The following is a 21,046-nucleotide window of genomic DNA, read 5'->3' on the forward strand; positions in this document are numbered from 1 at the left end:
TCATTTTCTTCGTACGTTGAATACGGAAGGCGGTCTAGTGGAAGTTAGATATTTTACTTCATAACTTGTTAAATATGGATTTTTTTTTACACAAACACATCGATTCGCTTCAGAAGGACTTTATTAATCCCCAGAAGCCATGTGGATTACACATATTATGATGAACGGATGTGGATGGATGCTTTCTTCAGCTCATACTCATGACCCCTGTTCACTGCCATTATAAAGCTTGAATGTGTAAAGATATTTATTAATAGTTCTCCAATTGTGTTCATCAGAAAGAAGAGAGTCATATACACAGGATGGTTTGAGGGTGAGTAAAGCTTGGGCTAATTTTCATTTGAAAGTGAACTAATCCTTTAAGTTAGCTACTCTTCAGTGCACTGCAGGAATGACAGTATAGCATAGCCCAGCTGTTTAGGATGACTGTCGCTAGTTAAGAACATCCAAACCCAACAGCTTCCTCTCCTAAAGGTAAATAAACTGTTCACATGAACTCTTACTCCACTGCTACCGACTGAACACACAGTCGCATGTAGGGGCCTGTCTAATGGAAAGTGAAGAGCGCAAACTTTTGGCGTGGTGGAGAGTGCATAACAGACGGTAGTAGCACAGTGGCTAGTTCTGCGGGCTCTTCAACAGCACAAGCCTTTAACAGATTGGGCCTTTCTCTTGAGAAGTGCACTTGAAAGAGGTTTTACTGCCAAGCTATAAATCTGTCTGCTTCGGGCTGTGTAAATAAGACAGTGGTTTGTTTTTACCTGACACATCTAAGCAGAGAATGAAAGAAAGGCAGATGGTTAACCTCACAATGATAGGTAGAGAACTGAGAAGAAAACCTTCCTGGATTCCATTCTGAGGGCTTCAAGCTCATGGGCCTTGAAGTATATGTCAAATGCACAGGAAAATATGAGACTTGAAATAGAGAGTGAAATGTGAAGACTGAGAGGTAAAGAATGAAATGACTATGTAAAAAGAGATGAAAAATGCGAGAGAAAATCAGCTGACATAATAGTGAATCTGGGAGAGAAAGGAGGAGTGGGGAATGTTGTACCTGTCTCTAATCAAAGCAGGGGAAAAAAGAAGAAGAGGAAGAAAGTATCTCCAGGCATGGGCTGCTCTCATTGCCCTTGGCTTTTATGTGTGTATGGTGTGTGTAAAGACCTTGACCACTGCCACTGACCAGCTTGTGTACATCCATGTCTCTGACTGGGTGGTCCGCTAACCTTGCTTGATGGAGCACCACATACCACACAAACCAACGGCCCTCTCACACAAGCACACAAAGGCACACTCATTCTTCTGCTGCATCTTTTCCCCTTCTTTCTTCACATATACGTCACATTTATTTATGGCGCTCTTGTAAGCATTCTCTTTATTCTCCCTCCTTTCCATTTTTTCATTTCACATAATTGCTTGATGGAGGGGGGAAAAAAAGTGCAATCCACTTTGTGGCGAGAAAACGGATTTGGGTGACCACAGTGTGTACTTTGCAACTAATCCAATTCAATTATTTTTAAGCAAAGAGCAAACTTTCAATGAGCCTATTCTTGAAGCACACTTATAAAGAGAGACCTTCAAAAGATCACTCAAACTGACTTAAAGCAAGCAGCAAATATTTGCAAAAGGCAAGGTTTGCGCAATTTACGTGTCAACAGGGTATGTTTACAGGATTGTCGGCCGCAACGCAGTTAAAGCAAATGAACGCAAAGTGATTTTTCCAATATTGGACAATGGGGAACGGGGCTAACAGTAGCGTCTGTGCTGTTTTTCCAAAGCCGCTGCCACGTCACCGCACTGGGATGGTGTAATTTCAGAGGCATTTATCACCGGCTTTCATGTCTCAAACCCTTAGGGCACTTTTCCACAAAACATGCAAACAGGCACCACTTGGTGTCATTAAGCTTTCTCTCATTTCTGTTTTTTTTTTTCTCTTCCTTCATTAATTAGGGAGTGATAATTATTCTACCCATCTATAGCCCCTTCCGAATTATCATTGGCTAATTATCCTGATTGGTGACAGTTGTAACGTGATTGATGACAGTTGTAAAAACAAAGTAACGTTTTTTCACAGAAGCGCATAAGAGGAGATGAAGACGTGAAAGTCAAGCACTGACCTGAATCTGCTGCTGGAGGAGATTGATTTTGTGCTGTTGCTGCAGAAGTTGCTGCTGTTGTCTGGCAATCTGCGAAAGCAAAAGGATTCGTTTAGCTGAACCCACCAGAAACCTTCAACCCTGGCCTAAAACATTAAAGGATGTACGTTATCATAGTCTATGAGCGAGTAACTGGATTGATTGTACCATGTATTTATGTAGACAGATAATATATGCAATCAGAGCTTGTGGTTAACATCTCTCGTCCACCAATTGACCCTAATGACTGTAATCAGAGGCCTGCTTATGTTTATTATACCCAGCTCCAGGCCTGGCCTGGGCGATGTGCCGCAGGGTGAAAGACTGGCATGTTTATGCAACCTAGGAGTGGTCGGGTCTGCCCAAGGGTGGGCTCTCCACGTTAAGCACATTGCATCCTCCCTCTCTCTCCATCTCTCCCAGCCCCTGCAGACTCCCCCGTTCCTCCTCCTCAGTTAGCCTGACAGCCTTGGTTTAAGTGTCATTTAATTTTCATTTTCAAATATAATTACAAAGTGTTCACTGTAAGATATCACCCGTCTGCAAATGTGTCAGGATTAATTTGTGCTGGCTTCTTCACTAGTGTCAACAGTTAATTACTGTGTCGTGTCTGGATGGCTAAATGACATCCTAACTTCAGGCCCCCCCCCCCCCCACCACCACCCTTTCTCTCTCGCTCTTTTCTATCCTCTCCCTCCATTTTGTTTGTCATTAATGGAAAGGAACATTTGCAAAACAGTAAATTCCTGCTAGAACCATTTATTAAAATCAGCTGAGCATACAATGAAGATACAATCCTCATAAAGTTCGATATTAATATGGAGAGTCGGGTGACATTAATAGGATGAATTTGTGTATCAGGTAAACGCAGACCACATTAATATGCACCTATTCATCTGCATATTAAATTGACAGCAATTATATGGTTTCGCCATTAAAACAGGGAAGATGGAGATGTATCTTGTGCAACATTAACGGAGCTCATGAGCTGCTGATGCCTTTAGTACGCCTCATTTGATTGAGCTACACATGCTTCTCATGCAAAGTTTGATCTAATAGTGATCAATTTCCCTACCAATTTACGTGCTTCCATATTTCATTAATTATATACAATGACCGTTAGTTTGTGCATTCGTCCTCACAACCACAGAGCCTGATTTGTCAAGGAGTGAAACATCAAGCCATAAACTAAATTAAAATATTAAAATGCTAAATAGAAGGACTCATTACCTATTTAAAAGCAAATAAGAGCAATCTTGTTTTAACTGCTTCTTCTGATAAATGAGGCTGTAAAATGAGAATACATGATGCATGGCTGATAACATCTTCATTAGACCAGTTTTAAACAAAACAACTGGGTTTATAGGACACATACACTATGAAGCAGTGAGAGACAGTTTGGGGAGAATTTATTAAATTCTGACTTTTAAGAATTTGATTTGGTGCTCCACCCTGGTTTGCACATTCTCACCTGCTCTTGCTGTTGGCGTGCCAGCTCCATTTGCTGACGTTGTTTCTCCATCTGTGAGGCGGCCAGTTTCTTTTGCTCATCATGGGCAGCCAGGAGCTGCTCTCGCAGGCTGATGAGCTGTGAGATCATGGTGGAGAGCTGTCGCTCCTTCTCTGCAAGACTTTCTGGAGTACCTGCGACAGAACACATGCAGTCAAACATAAGGAACCAATGCAAGAACAGAAACAAAGTCTTCTCTCCATGACCCTGTACACTCTCCCAGTAGTGAAAAGAAAAGGTTTACATCTCATGTTACGTCAGCCAGATGTCCCTCACCTCTTAAATATAGTCTCTATATGAAGGCAAAGGTCAGTTATCCTAGAGACAGAACAGCAAACAAAGCAAGTGCTGGAAAACAGAGCCTTGTTAAAAGATCTGTGATTCAGAGATATAAAAAGCTCCCACAATCGAGAAGCTCCTGGGATCAGCAAGTTTTTTTCTTTTTTTTCTTTGAGAGGACAGGACAGAGCCAGCAAATTCTGAGCATCCAAACAGCTACAGCACATATCAGTCAAGAGAATTCCTGAAGACCACAGAAGGCGGTCTGGGAGGGAAACTCTAGCTCCTTCAATGCCAAGAATGGTATCATCCAAACAGCCTAAGTCTGACAACGGAAAGGCTTCATTAAAAGTGCGAAGGTCGCGAGTCCCTCACTCTCTCTTTCCACTTCTGGTGATCGCGGCTTCTAGTAGAGATGGTGAGGAATTGAATTGTTCCTATTAAATAAGAGGAGCTGTCACAAAACGAGTGAAGGTGGCAGATTAGTGACAGACAATACAGGGCAAGTGTGTGTGCGTGCTGGCAACAGTTGCACAACTGGAGGCGCTGCCATGTAATGACTGCTCTCAATTCTCATTAAGAGAGAAGCAGACACAAACACCTCAGAGCTGACGTGCCTCTCGCAAACAGGGTCACCGTCACCTCTGTATCCTCTCATTATCTCTCTTGCAAGCATCAAACACAGTGTCACTACCCAACGCATAATCGCACCAGACAATGTGCATGCCTACTGCATGTCCTCCCATGAGGCTGCGCTGTACCTTTAGCTAATCAATGTTAAGTGATCCTGCCTCCGGACAGTAACCTGCTGCTGCATGAGAACAGTACAATTGGCTTGGCTAGCAGCCAGCTCAGTGTTAAATTCTTTCCTGGGTGTCTTCCTGTGCTCCCCTGGCCACATCTGTCTTGAGTTTCTCTGAAGCGGCTCCCTGGGGCCCACTCTAGTTCAACTATTTTAATTTGACTAAACACCTGATTTATTTTATCTCTCTGATGAGGGAGGCCGTTTGTCTTAATAGGGCCTGTCAACCTCCAGCCCCCATTCAGAGCAATTTACTGGCCAGGACTGTGTGGCAGAAATGAAGGAGAGAGGCTGCAATTCTCCATTTACCCTCTCTCTCTCAAAAAAAAAAAGACACCTAAAAAGCTCCCATTCACTGCTACTACATGTGGTTTCCTTGTGCCTGAATTGACTTTTTATTTAGCCGACTACACTTGTTGTGAATGGCTTATCTGTAAAATTGATACATTTGCTACCGATTTTATTAACCTTTGGCTTGAGCCATGAAGGGCCGTATTTAGCGGCTGCTGCTGTCGGGACTGACATCTGCCCCCGTGCACGCTCAGAAAGAGAAGGGGACAGAGAGAGAGAGAGAGAGTCAGGAGGAGGTGGGGGCGGCAGAGCATCTCTCAGTGGACGAAGGGAGAGACACTTCAAGTCAGAAGGGCTGTTGGATGTCAAATAGCATAACTTGCTCCTCCTCCCAACAGAGAATCTCAGGGGCCTCTGGGGGAGGACAGGACTCATATCCTACTGAGGGGCAAACATCTGGACTCAATTCTGCCCACTCAGGAGCTCTCCGGACAACTCTCCAACTCAATCACACATTTCAATCACACAATCCGCTACACTTGGTTCTGAAATACAACTGTCAGGAGTACACTTCCATAAGAATGCATACCCTAATTATCATATTTCATGTATTTGTGTGTGTAGAACTGTTATATAAATGTTGTGTGTACTATATTTTGGTAACCGATTACACACACGTTACAGTAGCCGAGTTTTACCGAGGGGCCGCAGACTGTGGAGGGCCCAGCACAGGTTCTGTGTGTGCGAAGTGCTGGTCTGCACAAACACCAGCAGCATACTAACAGAGGCTCCATTGTTTAGTCTCCGGCTCGATTGTCCAGAGCTCACCCCTACCACCCCACCCTGCTACCAAAATGTCTTCCCACTTCTCTCTCACTCCTGTTTTCCCTCCTCAGTTTTCTGCCCTGTTCTGGTCCTATCTCATTGTTTTCTGACTATAACTTGGAAAGTTTAAAGTTGAATGTCTTGAAAGATTTGCACTTGAATACCAAACAACAGGCTGATATTCAACAATATTATACATGGTATTATGTAGAAAAAAATATAGCTATTACATAATCTAAAATTAAAAAATAAAATAATAATAATAATAATAATAATACTGTTAAATATTGGCCTAATGGCCTAGTCTAGCATGTATGTATATATACACAAATAATGCATGGATAAATAATATTAAAAACATTTAAAAATTATAAATACATTAAAAAATAATATCACATGTTAAAAAAATGCTATAAAGTAATGTGATAAAACACATTTTAAATCTCATAATTGAGATGTATCAATGAATATATATGCATTTATTTATTTACTTGTCTGAACAAAACTCAGTTGTGAGAATTACATGAGAATTGTTCATATTTTTTGGTACTCCGTTTTAGTATAGAAAATCCTGTTCTTTCTGCACTGAATTATAGATTCATTTTAAAAGCAGATAAAACTTTTATTGGCAGGGGAGCATGGGGGGAGCTCGGTCTGTATCTGTCTGCAGAGTGCTGACAAAGAGAGCAGTGGTGCATATTGCATTGCTCTTAACAGCAGTGAGTCTGGCTGCTCTTGTAAAGGTGTCTCATTGCATTGTCGTTCTGGCTTGACAAGGTCTGGCCAGGAGATTCAGAATAATGAGAGCAGGTTAAGTTTGTCTAATTCATCAACGAGGACATAAGATTCCACTCAGGACCTTTGGCTGAGAGGGAAAAAGAAAGAATGAGCAAGAATATGCGAGGGAGGCGACATCAGCAGAACATTTACCTTCCTCTCCCTTCACTGTCACAAACCAGATTGGATGGCATTTCCCACAATGTCCAACTAGAATACCGGAGAGAAACAACTGCGACTGCAGTGAATGAGCGAGAGAGGGAGCTGTCAAAGAGAGGGCCCACCAGATAAAAGACACTTTGTAGGGGTGCGATTTGTTCAGTCCAACAGCCATTCTGCCACCCCAGGCCAACCCCACCCCCCTTCCCCTCTAATCAAGCAGTCCCTAATTTGAGTTCCAAGTCCTGCACCAAGGGAAGAGAGGGCAGCTTGTTACTTTGAAGAGTCCCAAGTGAATAAGAGAGATAAAAGATCCAGGCACACACTAGGAAGAAAGAGGGAAAAAAAGAAAGGGGGCAAAAGAGGGAAAGACTCTCTATTCTCTTCTCTTCCTTTGGTTAGGACAGCTGAACCATTATGACTAAATTTGAATGACTTTTTTCCCCCCCCTAATGTCCGAATACTGGAATTTCTTTGTCTCTCCATCAGTTGGCTTTTTTTGGATACTCCCATATGCTGCGAGCCCATCCTAAGTAAATTAAGAGGGTTCTAAAAGCAGCGATTGTGCCCAGGCCGGGCCCGGACGCAGGTTGCGCATAGCTGGCGTGCCTGACATGGCTGGCAGCTCGGGGGCTGTAAAAGGTACATTCCCTCATCTGAACCAATAATAATAATAAAACAAAAAAGTTGTTTTTAGCCGAGCGATACATTCACACAAGGACTGTGATTTATGGTCCCCACATTTTTAATTTATGTGAAGAATCTCTGTCTCTATTGTCAATACCAAATAAGAGAGTTCAATATGACTAAAAGGGAATTAAAAAATGTGATTGTGTTTTCAAAGTGAGCACAGTTAAATCACTAATAAGACTGAAGAACCTTGTTGCATCTAAAGACAAGCCCCAAGGGTAAAGATCAAACTAAATCGAAGATTAAAGACTGAGAGCAAACATGCACACACAAAATCATTATAATTCTGCTCAACTGACATTTATATGAACCTACACATGCAAATAAATACAACAACTGCATAAAAGTAGAAAAAATTACAGAGCAACTGATACCTAAAAGAAATGTTTATATATATATATATATATATATATATATATATATATATATATATATATATATATATATATATATATATATATATATATATATATATATATATATATATATATATATACATGGCCAAAAGTATTGGGACACACCTCCAAATCATAGAATTCAGGTGTTCCAATCACTTCCATGGCCACAGAAGTATAAAATCAAGCACCTAGGCATGCAGACTGCTTCTACAAACATTTATGAAAGAATGGGTTGCTATCAGGAGCTTAGTTAATTCAAAAGTGGTACCTTGATAGGCTGCCACCTGTGCAGTAAGTCCATTCATGAAAGTTCCTCACTACTAAATATTCCACGGTGAATTGTTAGTGGTATCATAACAAAATGGAAGCAACTGGGAACAACAGCAACTCAGCCATGAAGTGGTAGGCCACGTAAAATCACAGAGCGGGGTCAGCGCATGCTGAGGCGCACAGTGTGCAGAAGTCGCAACTTTCTGCAGAGTCAATAGCTACAGACCTCCAAACTTAGTGTTGCCTTCATATTAGCTCAAGAACAGTGCGTAGAGAGCTTCATGGAATGGGTTTCCGTGGCCGAGCAGCTGCATCCAAGCCTTACATCACCAAGTGCAATGCAAAGCATCGGATGCTGTGGTGTAAAGCACGTCGCCACTGGACTCTAGAGCAGTGGAGACGTGTTCTCTGGAGTGACGAATCATGCTTCTCTGTCTGTCCGATGGACGAGTCTGGGTGTGGCGGTTGCCAGGAGAACGGAACTTGCCTGACTGCATTGTGCCAAGTGTAAATTTAGGGGGGATTATGGTGTGGGGTTGTTTTTCAGGGGTTGGGCAAGGCCCCTTAGTTCCATTGAAAGGAACTCTTAATGCTTCATTTTGGACAATTTCATGCTCCCAGATTTGGGGATGGCCCCTTCCTGTTCCAACATGAATGGCCTGCACAGAGTCCTGAACTCAACCTGATAGAACACATTTGGGATGAATTAGAGCGGATACTGCGAGCCGGGCCTTCTCGCCAAGATCACTGCCTGACCTCACAAATGCGCTTCTAGAAGAATCGTCAAAAATTCCCATAAACACACTCCTAAACCTTGTGGAAAGCCTTCCCAGAAGAGTTAAAGATGTAATAGCTGCAAAGGGTGGGCCAACTGCATGATAAACCCTACGGATTAAGAATGGGATGCCATTAAAGTTCATGTGCACGAAAAGGCAGACGTCCCAAAACTTTTGGCAATATAGTGTATATATAAACAGTCAAACAAAAATTTATTCAGATACCTTGAACATTTCATTCATTAATACAGTTTGTTCACTATAGTTTAAAAAATGGTAATAAAGTATGACAAGATCTCAGAGTTAAACGGTGTCAGAAAAATTAATCTTAATTATGTCAGATAACACTTAAACCAAACATGATTAGGTCACATTGTCTGAATAATTTTTGGTTCCAAATTTTTGTCATTTTTACTGATAGTCCTCTGCATGAAGAATTTTGGGGTATAATATGTCACAGTTTACTTTATTTTGCTATTCTCACTTACATAAATTAATTATGGTGTATATATATATATATATATATATATATATATATATATATATATATATATATATATATATATATATATATATATATATATATATATATTAATTACATAATTACATAATTTGTAAAATATAATTCAAACAATATAAATAAAAGAATAAAATTTAAAAACTAAAGAATAATATTTAAAAAATAAAATAAAACAAATAATATACACAAATGTAAAATATAAATTAAAATATTTTATATGATAATAATAACTAACATTTAAAACACACATTTAAAATTATAATCATATTTGTGCTGTTGAATGACAAGCAGCATTTCGACTAATATGGCATTAATAAAATGGTTTTTACTTTCTGATTTGAGACGGTATGACCAACAGCTGTTTTACCTGGCTTTCTGCCCTATGCGATGATCGAAACCCTGCTGGTCCTGCCAATAAAACTTCATTAACTAGCATGCACCAGGACCTGCTAGCACATGTAAGCATATGGCAGCCCAAATCATCAAGTCAAAAAACCTTTCAATGCTGCATTAAAATTTTGCATAATGCAAATTTACAGCTCTTGTCCAGGCTATAAAAAGAGGGTGAACGTCTTGTCCTCAATATTCACTAGTGCCAAACCGGATACAGCACTGTGAGCATTTAAATGTAATTAGCTGTGCATTTTAGCATGTATGGCCGAGACTGCACAGAAGTGTCCATAAAGTCCCACAAACTAAAATTTTACACCTTCTTGCAACTTCATTAAATACAAATGTCATATTTTGATTTTCTTTTTACCAATTTGATAATGCTCTTAGCAACCAAAACATTTTATTTATTCTGGATAATTCCACATATTTTCATTTAAATACGTGTGTGTGTGAGATAGCAGAATATGAATACTACTCCAAGAATGCGAAGTGAATTAAAATGCACTCCATTACATCTTCCTACACACTCTAAACAAGGATTTTTATTTTTTCCCATCCCATCTCGAAAACACTTGATTGACACCAAAAGTCAACAGAGTGGCTCTTAAACAGAGACACACTTCATGTTCTTGACGTTCATGGGGCACTTTAATGCCGACTAATAATCTAATGACGACAGCAGCGATGCTCACGAGTGTAATTAAGATAATGCAAGAGCCCTGCTCTTCTCCCAGCATCCTCAGGATCACACAAACCTCTTCATTAAAGAGTCCTACCGAAATAACAGCTCAACCTGACCACATAACACACACACACGCAGACAGATGCGGGACAGAGAGCTCCTGGTGTGCATTTTAATGTTTCTCCTATCAGAGTTTATCGACGCCGAGGTCACCGCTGAGAATGAAGCCGTCCTTGAACACACACATTTAAAATCACCCATTCATCACTCACTTAGATGCCTTGACCTCTTCCTGTTTTATTATTATTATCATTAGAGAGAATAAAAACCCTGATTAGATTCAACAACCATTCAAGGCCTAGCTTGTTCTCTGTGCTTGTGTGCCTGTGCATAAAGATTTCATTAGAAGCAATGCAGATCCCCTTAGGACCCCGGGGCTTGGGGAGGAACGGAGACAGAGTCCGGAGACTCTACTGTAGTCGGAAATCCAGCGTGACATGCGCTAAAGCGGCCCGGGCATGGCCCTGCCAGCTCTTAAACAGCATTACACGGCCGTGAACAGAACATTAGCTCTGCGACCCATCCTCTAATAAACATTAGCTCTCCCAACACTGCAGTACACAGAATTAAACCGGTGTTTGCTAGTGGCACACATCAGGCAAAGATGCTTCTAATTTGTGAATAATTGCATTATTGGGTTTTACCACCTTAGAGCAACTATAGCTAGAGCTTGTAACTGTGTAGGACATTGTGAATGTTCTTAATAAATGAAAATATTTGCCTAGCAGGAAAGCTTAAATGCATGCCCTGTGGTTTAGTGTTCAGAGAAGTGATTTTCCTCAGGTCTGAACCGTGCGTGCGTGTGTGTGTGTCGGGCTTCTTCGATGGCTGTCTTCCCCTCAACGCGCTCCTGTTCACAAGCACTTTCAATAACACCATGTGAGGAGAGGCAGCAAACAAGGTGTGCCTTTCTACAGCCAAACGCCACAAGCTAAATTCCTCAATTCATTAGGAGAGAAACGGAGCACAGCTCTCCCTGCATTCATCTTGCAAATGTGGCCCAAAGAATAATAATTTACAGTGGCTCATATTTCACTTGGGTACATAAGGGCAAACAGTTTGACTATTGAGGCGTTAGGGAGAGAAAAATGCAGAGCGTGCCGCTGGAGGATGGGGGAGATGGAGGAATATTTCAGACGCTGTGACGGATGGAGAAGGTTTCCTCTATCTCACTCAGGAACAATGCCTAAAAGGAGTCTAATCTGGTACAGATCAAATGTCAGTTAGCAGCCAGAAATGTGTTTCATTTTGCCTCACTTCAAAAAATTATTTCGCTAATATATTTGAACTAAAACTGTATATTGATTAAACTATTTTATCACAATTAATCTCATATTTGTTTAGTATTTTTAACCACTCTCCTTTTTAAAGTGCACTCAATATTTAATACAATGCTCTGTCCAATTCTCCCCTCACTGTTTCAAATCACAGAAACAGTTATAATTTTATTTTCAAATGAATTTCTCAAAGTGCAATAAAATATACTGAACTCAACATAAATATACAATAATTAAATGATATAAAGTAATAATAAATATTGATATTTAGAATTTGTATTATTATAGGAAATATATATAACAGTATTATCTATTTATATAATATAAATATATGAAATAAAAAATATAAATTCATAAAAATAATTAATATAAATAATTTGGAGGATGCTATTTTTTAAAATCACACAGAACTGAATGAAACCACAGTTGAATAAATGTGTAAAAAGTGTAATATATATATATATATATATATATATATATTTTTTTTTTTTTATTACAAAAATATATTTTTTCTTTACTGTATAAATCTTTAAATTTTTAAATGGAGTAGCAATGCATTAAAAAAGTGCCTCACAATGATAAAAAAAAGAGTGTTATGATGTAAAAAATAGAGTGTCGCATCACATACTGTATCTACACTAGCATGGCTTCTCCGCCTTTATTGGAGCCATTAAGAATAAAGCTGACGTTAAATTGAATAATCATGTTTTCAAGTAAATCCAGCTGCTGGAACAATCAGCGCTCTGTACCCTCACAGTCTGCTCTCTGTCCAAGAGCGCCTAAGCCAGGTAAGAGTCACATCGAAATCATACTCAGCTCTGCCGCTCTCTTAAAAAGCTTCTACTTATCTACCAGCCACAGGACTTTTCTCTCCACAACCATGTAGACGACACTCAGAAATTGATTAGGCAAAGAGCGAAGGCCCCTTTTTTCACATAGAAGCTGTAGTCACCACTTTCACATGGTCACACAATGCTGAGATTTCTGATTTTCTGTCCTTTTTATTATTATTTTTTTGGTTTCCGTTTGGATACTCTGTTCTTGCGAGTACAGTTTGGCTGCCAGTCGTTTCGTCTCATTTTTAAACAGTCAGGGACATCTGAACGTTCAAGGCAATAGAAACAAAACAGCTCAGCGGCAGTAGTGCGGAGCTCTGGTTGACTAATGAAATCCATTAAAAAGACAAAGGCAAATTAAAATTCCACTAGAATATTCATTCAAAATAATTTTGGAAGTTTCCAGGAACACATTAAATAATTAAAGCAGAGGGGCAGGGGTGCCAATGTCTTTAATTGTATGAAAATTAAATGTAGCTGAAGTGAATCAAAGCTTCTAATACACATAAAAAATGGATGTCTTAATTGCACCAGCAGCACTATCTTTGCATTAAATTTGGTCATTAAAACTATCTGCCATATATCTGATGTGTTACTCTGTATTTGTTCATATATCTCTCCATCTCTCTCTCTGACAATCGAGCAGGCAATGCTGTGGTTTGGACGTCCTCCAGACATCCTGCTTCTCCTGCTTTGTGGTTTTGTTTTGCAGATCTCATCTCTCTCTTCACCGTTCCTCCTGATTGACAGCTGAGCTCAGGTATGAAAACAAACACAGCGCTCCAGTGGTGGAGGGTGAAAAGCGATCCCTAGCTGACTCCCTTTTACACCCTGTAGCCGCTACCGCTGCTCCTCAACCCTGTGCCGATTTCAACACAGTGCTTAAAGAAAACCTAGGATTTGGCAACAATTAAGAGCCCTTAAAAACAATTCTGACCTGCCTCTCAAACTCACACAGCAAATGACCTGATGCAATTTCATTTTATTAGATAAACAGAGCTTAAAAACCACAAAAAAACAGCGAACCGACTTGTTACACACTAATAGATCTAAAAAAAATAATCTGGTGTTTGACTTTGTTTACTTGTTTTGTGCAACAGAGTTGGGCAGGTCCGGACGTGTCGCTGCATTTTAGAAAACAGTCTAAGTGTTCTCAGAATTTTTTCCACTCTCTCTCCACCATTGTTCTTCATTCCCTAAGGCAATCAGTTACTTTTTTTCAGCTCCTAAACTCTTTCTTACCACAGCGCAGTGTCTCGACAGGTTCACAAGGTGAAAATATGTAAAGGCTTTAAAGAACAGCTGCGGAGATTTCAAAAGAAACTATATTTTATGCCGACATTTTTGATTCCTAGCCGATTTATTAATCGAACAAAGATCAAAGGCGCGGTTTTGTAGTGTGATGACAATGGCACAAAGAACTGTGGGCAGAATGCACAATGCCATTGGTTCAGATATGAGAGCAAACACAGCAAGGCCAAACAGGCAACAGCTTCCTTTTCATCCTCGTGCCATCTTTTATCCAGCGCTCTCCTCCATTAATTTTGAGCTGGAGGAACGTGTGGCCTTTGTATTGATTTTTTAACCCGACTATTAATGCGCTCTCTGATTTATCATAACACTTTAGATCTTAATCATAAGTTGTGTGTGTTTTCTCTTTTCCAGCTTGGTGCCTTTGTTTGTGTATTAATTAAGCAGACCTTGTGTGTCTCCAACCCTGAGCTTCCTTTTTAATTGCCCGTATTTACATCAGGCCGACTTCAAACGCAGAGAGAGACATTTTGTAAGGGGGAGCACAAAGGAGGCCTTTGAAATGTCTACAGTCATATGAAATGGCAGGCTAATTAGAAACCTTAGGCTGCCGGTATGATATGAAAAGTAATTCTGTCTGTTTCTCTACAGTCGCCCGCAGCTTCGCTGGAAATCACGACGGAGGCCACTGGTGGGGTATTATCAACGCCTTCTACCTGTTTATACCTTTTAAACATGACCTCACCCAATGCCATTTATCCAACAGAAAAATACCCTGTAATTTTAAAAGATCTCCTTTCAAATGGCTAAATCTTTCCTCACCATTTTCTTCACTGCACTTTGATCTACGGTGCCACATAACAGGGGCAGGTACAATGAATCTGGTTTACTGAGATGTGATTTACATTTGGGGGTTCATTAAGGTTATTGCCGATGAATGCACTTATTAGAATGTACGACTGTTTCTCCCCCCCCCCCCATCTCCACCCTTCCTCCACCACCCACACACCACAGAGAGTAAGTCTAATCCAATAATTAAAACCAAGGACAAACGTTTTTCATAATTCTAAATAGTGCAGAGATGGAAAAGGGAACCATTAAGTGAGGGAACAAAAAACAATAACACTTCTCTCCCATGTTATTACCCTTGCAATCTAAATCCAGCTATTAAATGCCTCCTAAATGTCTTCTCCATTAAAAGCGTCCTGAAATACTGATGCTATAACATCGGATATTTTGACACCTGTACCTCACCCAACAAAAAAAGACTGATATTGAAACGTAGCTGTAAAGGAAGAGTCAATGTAAAGCTCTGAGAATATGTGGCAGATTGGTGTCGGCAAGAAATGAACGACAAAACCAAGTGTGCCAGAGAAAGGGAAGAGAACGAGAGTCAGAGATAGCGAGGGAGGAGTGCGTTAGCTGGAGCCGGGCAGAACTAGTGTGTTATCAGAGAACCGGTGCAGTGCCGTCTCCTGCTACATAAACACGTCTCTGTAACAGCCAGTGCTAAGACCTGCTCGTGGAAAAGAAAAAAAAAAAGAAGAGAAGCACATCCAATGAACACCTTCAGTGGGTATAAACAGTGTATTGGCCGTACTGTCTTCCAATACAAACACACACATTCAATCATCCCCCTTTAAGCATTATAGAAATGTATTTCACCTGAATACACAGAATTCTGTCTAATTTCCATTCCAGGAGCTAAATAACAAAATATAGCTGCCATAATGCACATCAAACTCATATAACAGTCATGCTGAGGAGGAAGAGGTTAAAATCAAGACAGCAAAGAATAGAGTGACCAGAAAATATTGCTTTCTGATACTTTTCTGCCATATTCTGGCATGTGGACCATAACATTCTTTCTTAATTTGATGGAAACACATTTGCAAGCGAGTCAGCCATCTTACCTTTAATTTCTCCTAACAGCTCGCCTGTGTTAAGTCGTTCCATCTTCTCTTTCCAGTCTTTAGAAAGGAGTTTCTCCATGCAGGAGGATTCTGAAACACAGGCGACATCTCGGAATTAAACTGAATGCATATACAGATGAGGAAAGTAAAATCATTTAACTTTCAGGCTGTATTCTATGCCTGTCGCATAGTGGATTCAATGTTAAATGGTCAAATTATGATCACAGTTACAGTATAAATATTAAATACAATTTAATAGTACTGCTTTATTTTTTTAATGCTATCTAAAATGCTTAAAAATCATATTAGATAGAATTACCACAAACACAGTTTGAGTGAACTCCAATAACTAATAACGCAGACGACTGCAGTAATGTATACTGCAGTGTGTATTGAAAATCTCTCAAATCCATAGCTTTCAGTATGATCCATAAAACCTTGAGCAATAAAACTATTTGTGCTCATAGAAAAAAAAAAGAGGCCTCAAAGACAAAGAACAAAGAAAGAAAATGGGGGAAAATCCTTCCCATTCAAATAATGTGTTGAGCAAAATGAAAGAAACAAATTCCTTCTACTTCTCATGAAAGTGAATATTACACACACCTGGCTTTCAACAGCCAAGGTACACGATAATTGTTCTGATGGCTGGGCTGTAGTAATAAAGTGAATAGATCAGTAGGTAGTACACTACAGTAGAAAAGCATGTCAGCTCATAAAGAGTATGAAGGGTGATGTCTAAAGGCCAGAAAAAATGTTTTACATTTTAAAAGAATAAACACAGTGGGGTTAGTAAGTGAATGAAATGCTGTAATGCAATATTTTCAAGTTAAGTCAACTACATTCTGTAAAAATGTCAAGGTGAATTTGTTTCTACCTCAGAGAGTGAAAAGATCTCCTTTATGAAAGGTACTATTTTTTTTGTACTATATTCAAAGGCCAGTTATGGTGTTTCATAAAGTCAATCGTACATATACAGAGAGTAACACAAAGACGAACAAACATATAATATGTAGATAATGTGAGACATGACCCCTTGTCCGCTCAAGGTCAACCACTGAGGCTGAAAGAGTGATAAGAACAAGGCGCCGCACAAAGAAAGACATTAAAAGGGAAGGTAGAAGGGGTGAGATGGGCCCGCTTGACTGGCCCCGCACAGCCGGCAATGATGAAAACAATTAACATTTGTCTGGCAGACAATGAATCAGGAGGAGGAATGGCTGGAATCTGCAGAGCTGTGGCCCCGAGGTCGTTGATAAAGAACACACTGCTCACCAGCAAGAGCTTGAAGCTCACAGCCTGGGTCAGCCTGTTCCCATCGCACAAACTCTTAAACATATACACACACACACACACACACACACACACACAAATGACAAAGAAACATCCAGTCAAAAGCCGTGGACAGAAAGAAGAGGAATCAGGTGAAGTGTTCAACAGACTCAAACATCAGGCACAGTTTAAAGTGAGAGACAGAATTAATACATCAAGATCAGATCTCTACCTTATCCAAGCTGATGAGCTCTTTTGCAGGCCATGACCCCTGAGCAGAGGGGCTGTGGGTCTCATGTTGCCATTCAATGACATCATGGACAGGAAGAGTAGAGTTTGTTCCCTGTGTGAAAGGCTAAAGGGCACGGGGCTAAAGCAGACATTCTTGCAAGCCGCTGGCAGCCCTCCGGCACCGTAAGCCGTAGTTAAACCACTCGTGCACACAATGGATCATTTGTGAACACACTTTGCCAAACAAAAGGGCACAATTCATGAGAATGGGAATGACTCTGGCTATTCTGTTGTGTGAGCTTTGTGTCTGCGTGTATTGTAGTCATACAGTATCTTGAGGTACTCCAGGCCATAGAACATTCCCAATGAATGACATCACCACACTCATGAATGTGGTGTGATGCGATCTTCATCTCATGCCATAAAAATTGATGTTGCAGCTATGCCTCTATTATCATTATTCATTACTTTTCAAATTCAAATATGTAAGGAACATTCCGCCAGAAAATCACAATGCGAGATATAAAGTCATACTGAGACATTTAAAGCACTTTCAATTAGCAATTAGCAATTATGAGAAAGTGGCAATTGCTGAGAAAATGTCACAATTGTGATGAAATAAAAGCTGCAATTCTGAGAAAAAAGTTGCAGTTGTGAGGTACACTACTGTTCAAAACATTTAGGTCAGTAAGATTTTTTTGGTCACACTTTAGATTAGGGTCCAATTCTCACTATTAACTAACTAATGACTACAACTTTTGCCTCAATAAACTCCTAAGTACTGCTTAGTTTGTAAGGTAGTTGTTACATTTAGGTATTGGGTAGGATTAAGGGATGTAGAATAAGGTCATACATAATAAGGCATTAATATGTGCTTTATAAATACTAATAAACAGCTAATGTCCCAGTAATATGCATGTGACTTTGGCGCTCTGAACAGCTAATTCGACACGCTGATTCATCATGCTCCGTGTTTTGAAATCAGCCATCACGTTATTTTGTTTTTTTGGCACACCAAAAATATTCTCGTCCCTTTATAATATTAATATTGAACCACTGTACTCACATGAACTGATTTAGCTGTGTTTTAAGTACCTTTATGGATCTTGAGAGAGGAAATGTCATTGCTCCCTATGGAGGCCTCACTGAGTCATCGGATTTCAACTAAAATATTTTAATTTGTGTTCCGAAGATTAACGAAGGTCTTACGGGTGTGGGTGTGAGGGTGAGTAATAAATGACAGAATTTTCATTTTTGGGTGAACTAACCCTTTAACATTATATCAGTTAATGAAACACGTTTTTTTTACGTTACGTTAAGTTCTGGCAACCACATCTGGCGTTTTTTTACCGTAAATTTTACGGGGATTCTTTTTTTACAGTGTGTGATTAATTTGATGCTCAATCGCCATTTCTTCTTATCATCAATGTTGAAAAAGTTGTGCTGCTTAATATTTTTGTGAAAACCTTTTTTGTAGCAATGATAAAAGGTCTTTACTGCCATTTTTTCATCAATTTAATGAATCCTTGATTAATAGAATTATTAATTTCATAAAAAAAACGTTTACTGGCCCCAAATTTTTGAATGGTAGTGTATAATGTTGAAATTGGGAGAAAAAGATAATCAATTACCAAAAATAAAGTGTTACCTTCTTTTTGTTAAACAAGCTTCCATAAATATGGATATATGGGCAAAGAGAAAATAAATGCACAAAAAATAAAAGTAAATAAAAAAACAGTTACATTACTGTGGGCATAAAAATGTTTGACTGCTTGTAGAGAGAGTCTATAGTGATGGCCACTGCTGTAATACAGGGCAAGGTCAGATCAATGGGAGGTCACATTTTCTTTGATTCGCCATTTTCCTCTATTTCAGAGGGAACAACAGGACACCTCCATTTGTGTCATTCTAACATTATTTCTACTTTACTGACTTTCCCAATCCAGGACTCACAGTTTGTTTCCTTGACCTTATGAGATGATTCAACCTCTTTTTTTATATGTGTGTGATTGAGGTCTTTTGAATAAAAACACTCCTCCTCTTAGATAATAACCACATACACACGACACACACATACCAACATATTCATATGTATAACACATAGCAATACATTCCTTCCTCTAGGCTGGAAAAAAAAAAGAACTGGAAACAGAGAAACTTCCTTTTATGGCACAGGGCCGGAATGGATCTGTCCTGGGGGTTAAAAGGTTTAAGGGAAGACTTTTCCCATATTCCTCCTCTGCGTCTTACACACACACCAACACACGGAGCAGTGCACAGATGCTTCTCCAGCACTTGATCATTAAGGAATGCACCAACTGTTGGAGATAATGCGGTGCCAGCTCCCATTCTGCTCCACTCTGCCTCCCCTGAGAGTGGCCGCTCCCTCACTCCTACACACACACACACACACTACAGCTGGAATGTGCCGAGGCTGTCCTCCACAAATTTTTACCTGAGAGAGGAGAGGAATGTCCAGCATTTGAGGATGATGGACCAGAGACGCACACAAAAAGCAACCTGTCTACAACGGTCTGAAACTATATGGCTTTTTCTGAGTTTTCATGTCAGGAAAACAAGCAGTTAATGAGACAGACGTCTGGGTTTTTTCAAAGTACCCTTATAAAGCTAGAACATTTGAAAGGAATTTAGATTAATAATAAGGGGATATTTTTTGCACAATTTCCCAAGTTGCATTCCATTTTCTCCAGAGAGAGCACTAATGCCAATGGAAACACTGCTTAACATCTGGATAATACTTAAATGTCATACTAACATATTACCAATGTAAAGAAACAAAAGTGGACCATTCATTTTGAAAAATCAAACAAAGCTTCAGCCACATCCATTCATCTCTCAGCGCTGCTGCTACTTCAAATGAGAAACGCAGCACAGCCCATTGAACAAGGTACATTTCCTTCCCACATTTGCATTCGGATTTCAAAATACAAAGAGCTCAGAGACAGTCTGACATTTATAGACTCTGAAAACTGAGGAGGAAGTGTGGAAAAGACTTGTACTTGTCTGGAAAGGCCTGTCAGAGGCCTAGAATGAGCAGATAAATAAAGCAAGCACTGACTTTATTGTCGTTATCCCACGAGGCCTCCAAAAATCTCCTCATGCCCTCTCTCCTCCTCTCGGATAAAGCGCGGACTGGCTCAAGGGAAACCAATTCAGCCCAGATGAGATTGGAATGAAAACAATAGCCCTTATCTGTATCCTTTTTGCATTTTCCCAAGGTTCCCCCATCTCAACAGACGGCTTAGCCCCTGCCACATCGGACCCGGAGCAGCCTTGCCCGTCCCACTGATATGACATGGCACGGGCACTGGGGAGAGGGCTTGGAGGACGACCCACTGATCTAGAACCTCCTGGGAACTAATTCTAAGAGACAATGAAGAGAGAGAAACAGAGAGACTTGTGTCTCAGTGCGGCTGCTGACGCTCGGGAGACCATGCCTGTCAAAAGACCAGGATTAGAAGGCAGCACACTCGGGCAGAATAAACAGTATGTCACAATCCTTTTTCTGGCCTGATAAAGCCAAAGCTTATAGTCTATGAAAGTGTCATTATAGTTGTAAAGTCAGAGAGACTTGCTGATCTCAGTGAAGGAATGGGCATATGTAACCACCTTCCAGTGCTTCCTTGACATACTAATGGATGAACTACACCTGGCCCCTGCGTGTCTAACCAGTCATCTATG

The 21,046-nt window shown here is 40.0% G+C and overlaps 1 protein-coding gene across 21 annotated transcripts in view; it reads right to left on the reverse strand.

Moving 5' to 3' along the window:
• sox6 (SRY-box transcription factor 6) overlaps positions 1 to 21,046 on the reverse strand; it is a 161,543-nt gene that overhangs the window by 65,512 nt on the left and 74,985 nt on the right. For all 21 annotated transcript variants that reach the window (XM_067399613.1, XM_067399627.1, XM_067399615.1 and 18 more), the window contains 3 exons: positions 15,845 to 15,934; positions 3,607 to 3,779; positions 2,118 to 2,186 (listed from right to left, as the gene is read on the reverse strand). In XM_067399613.1, the coding sequence (XP_067255714.1) occupies positions 2,118 to 2,186; positions 3,607 to 3,779; positions 15,845 to 15,934 (332 nt within the window). The remainder of the gene's footprint in view (positions 1 to 2,117; positions 2,187 to 3,606; positions 3,780 to 15,844; positions 15,935 to 21,046) is intronic.

This window comes from Chanodichthys erythropterus, chromosome 11 (assembly GCF_024489055.1).
Source record: "Chanodichthys erythropterus isolate Z2021 chromosome 11, ASM2448905v1, whole genome shotgun sequence".
In the NCBI taxonomy this organism is placed as follows: Eukaryota; Metazoa; Chordata; class Actinopteri; order Cypriniformes; family Xenocyprididae; genus Chanodichthys; species Chanodichthys erythropterus.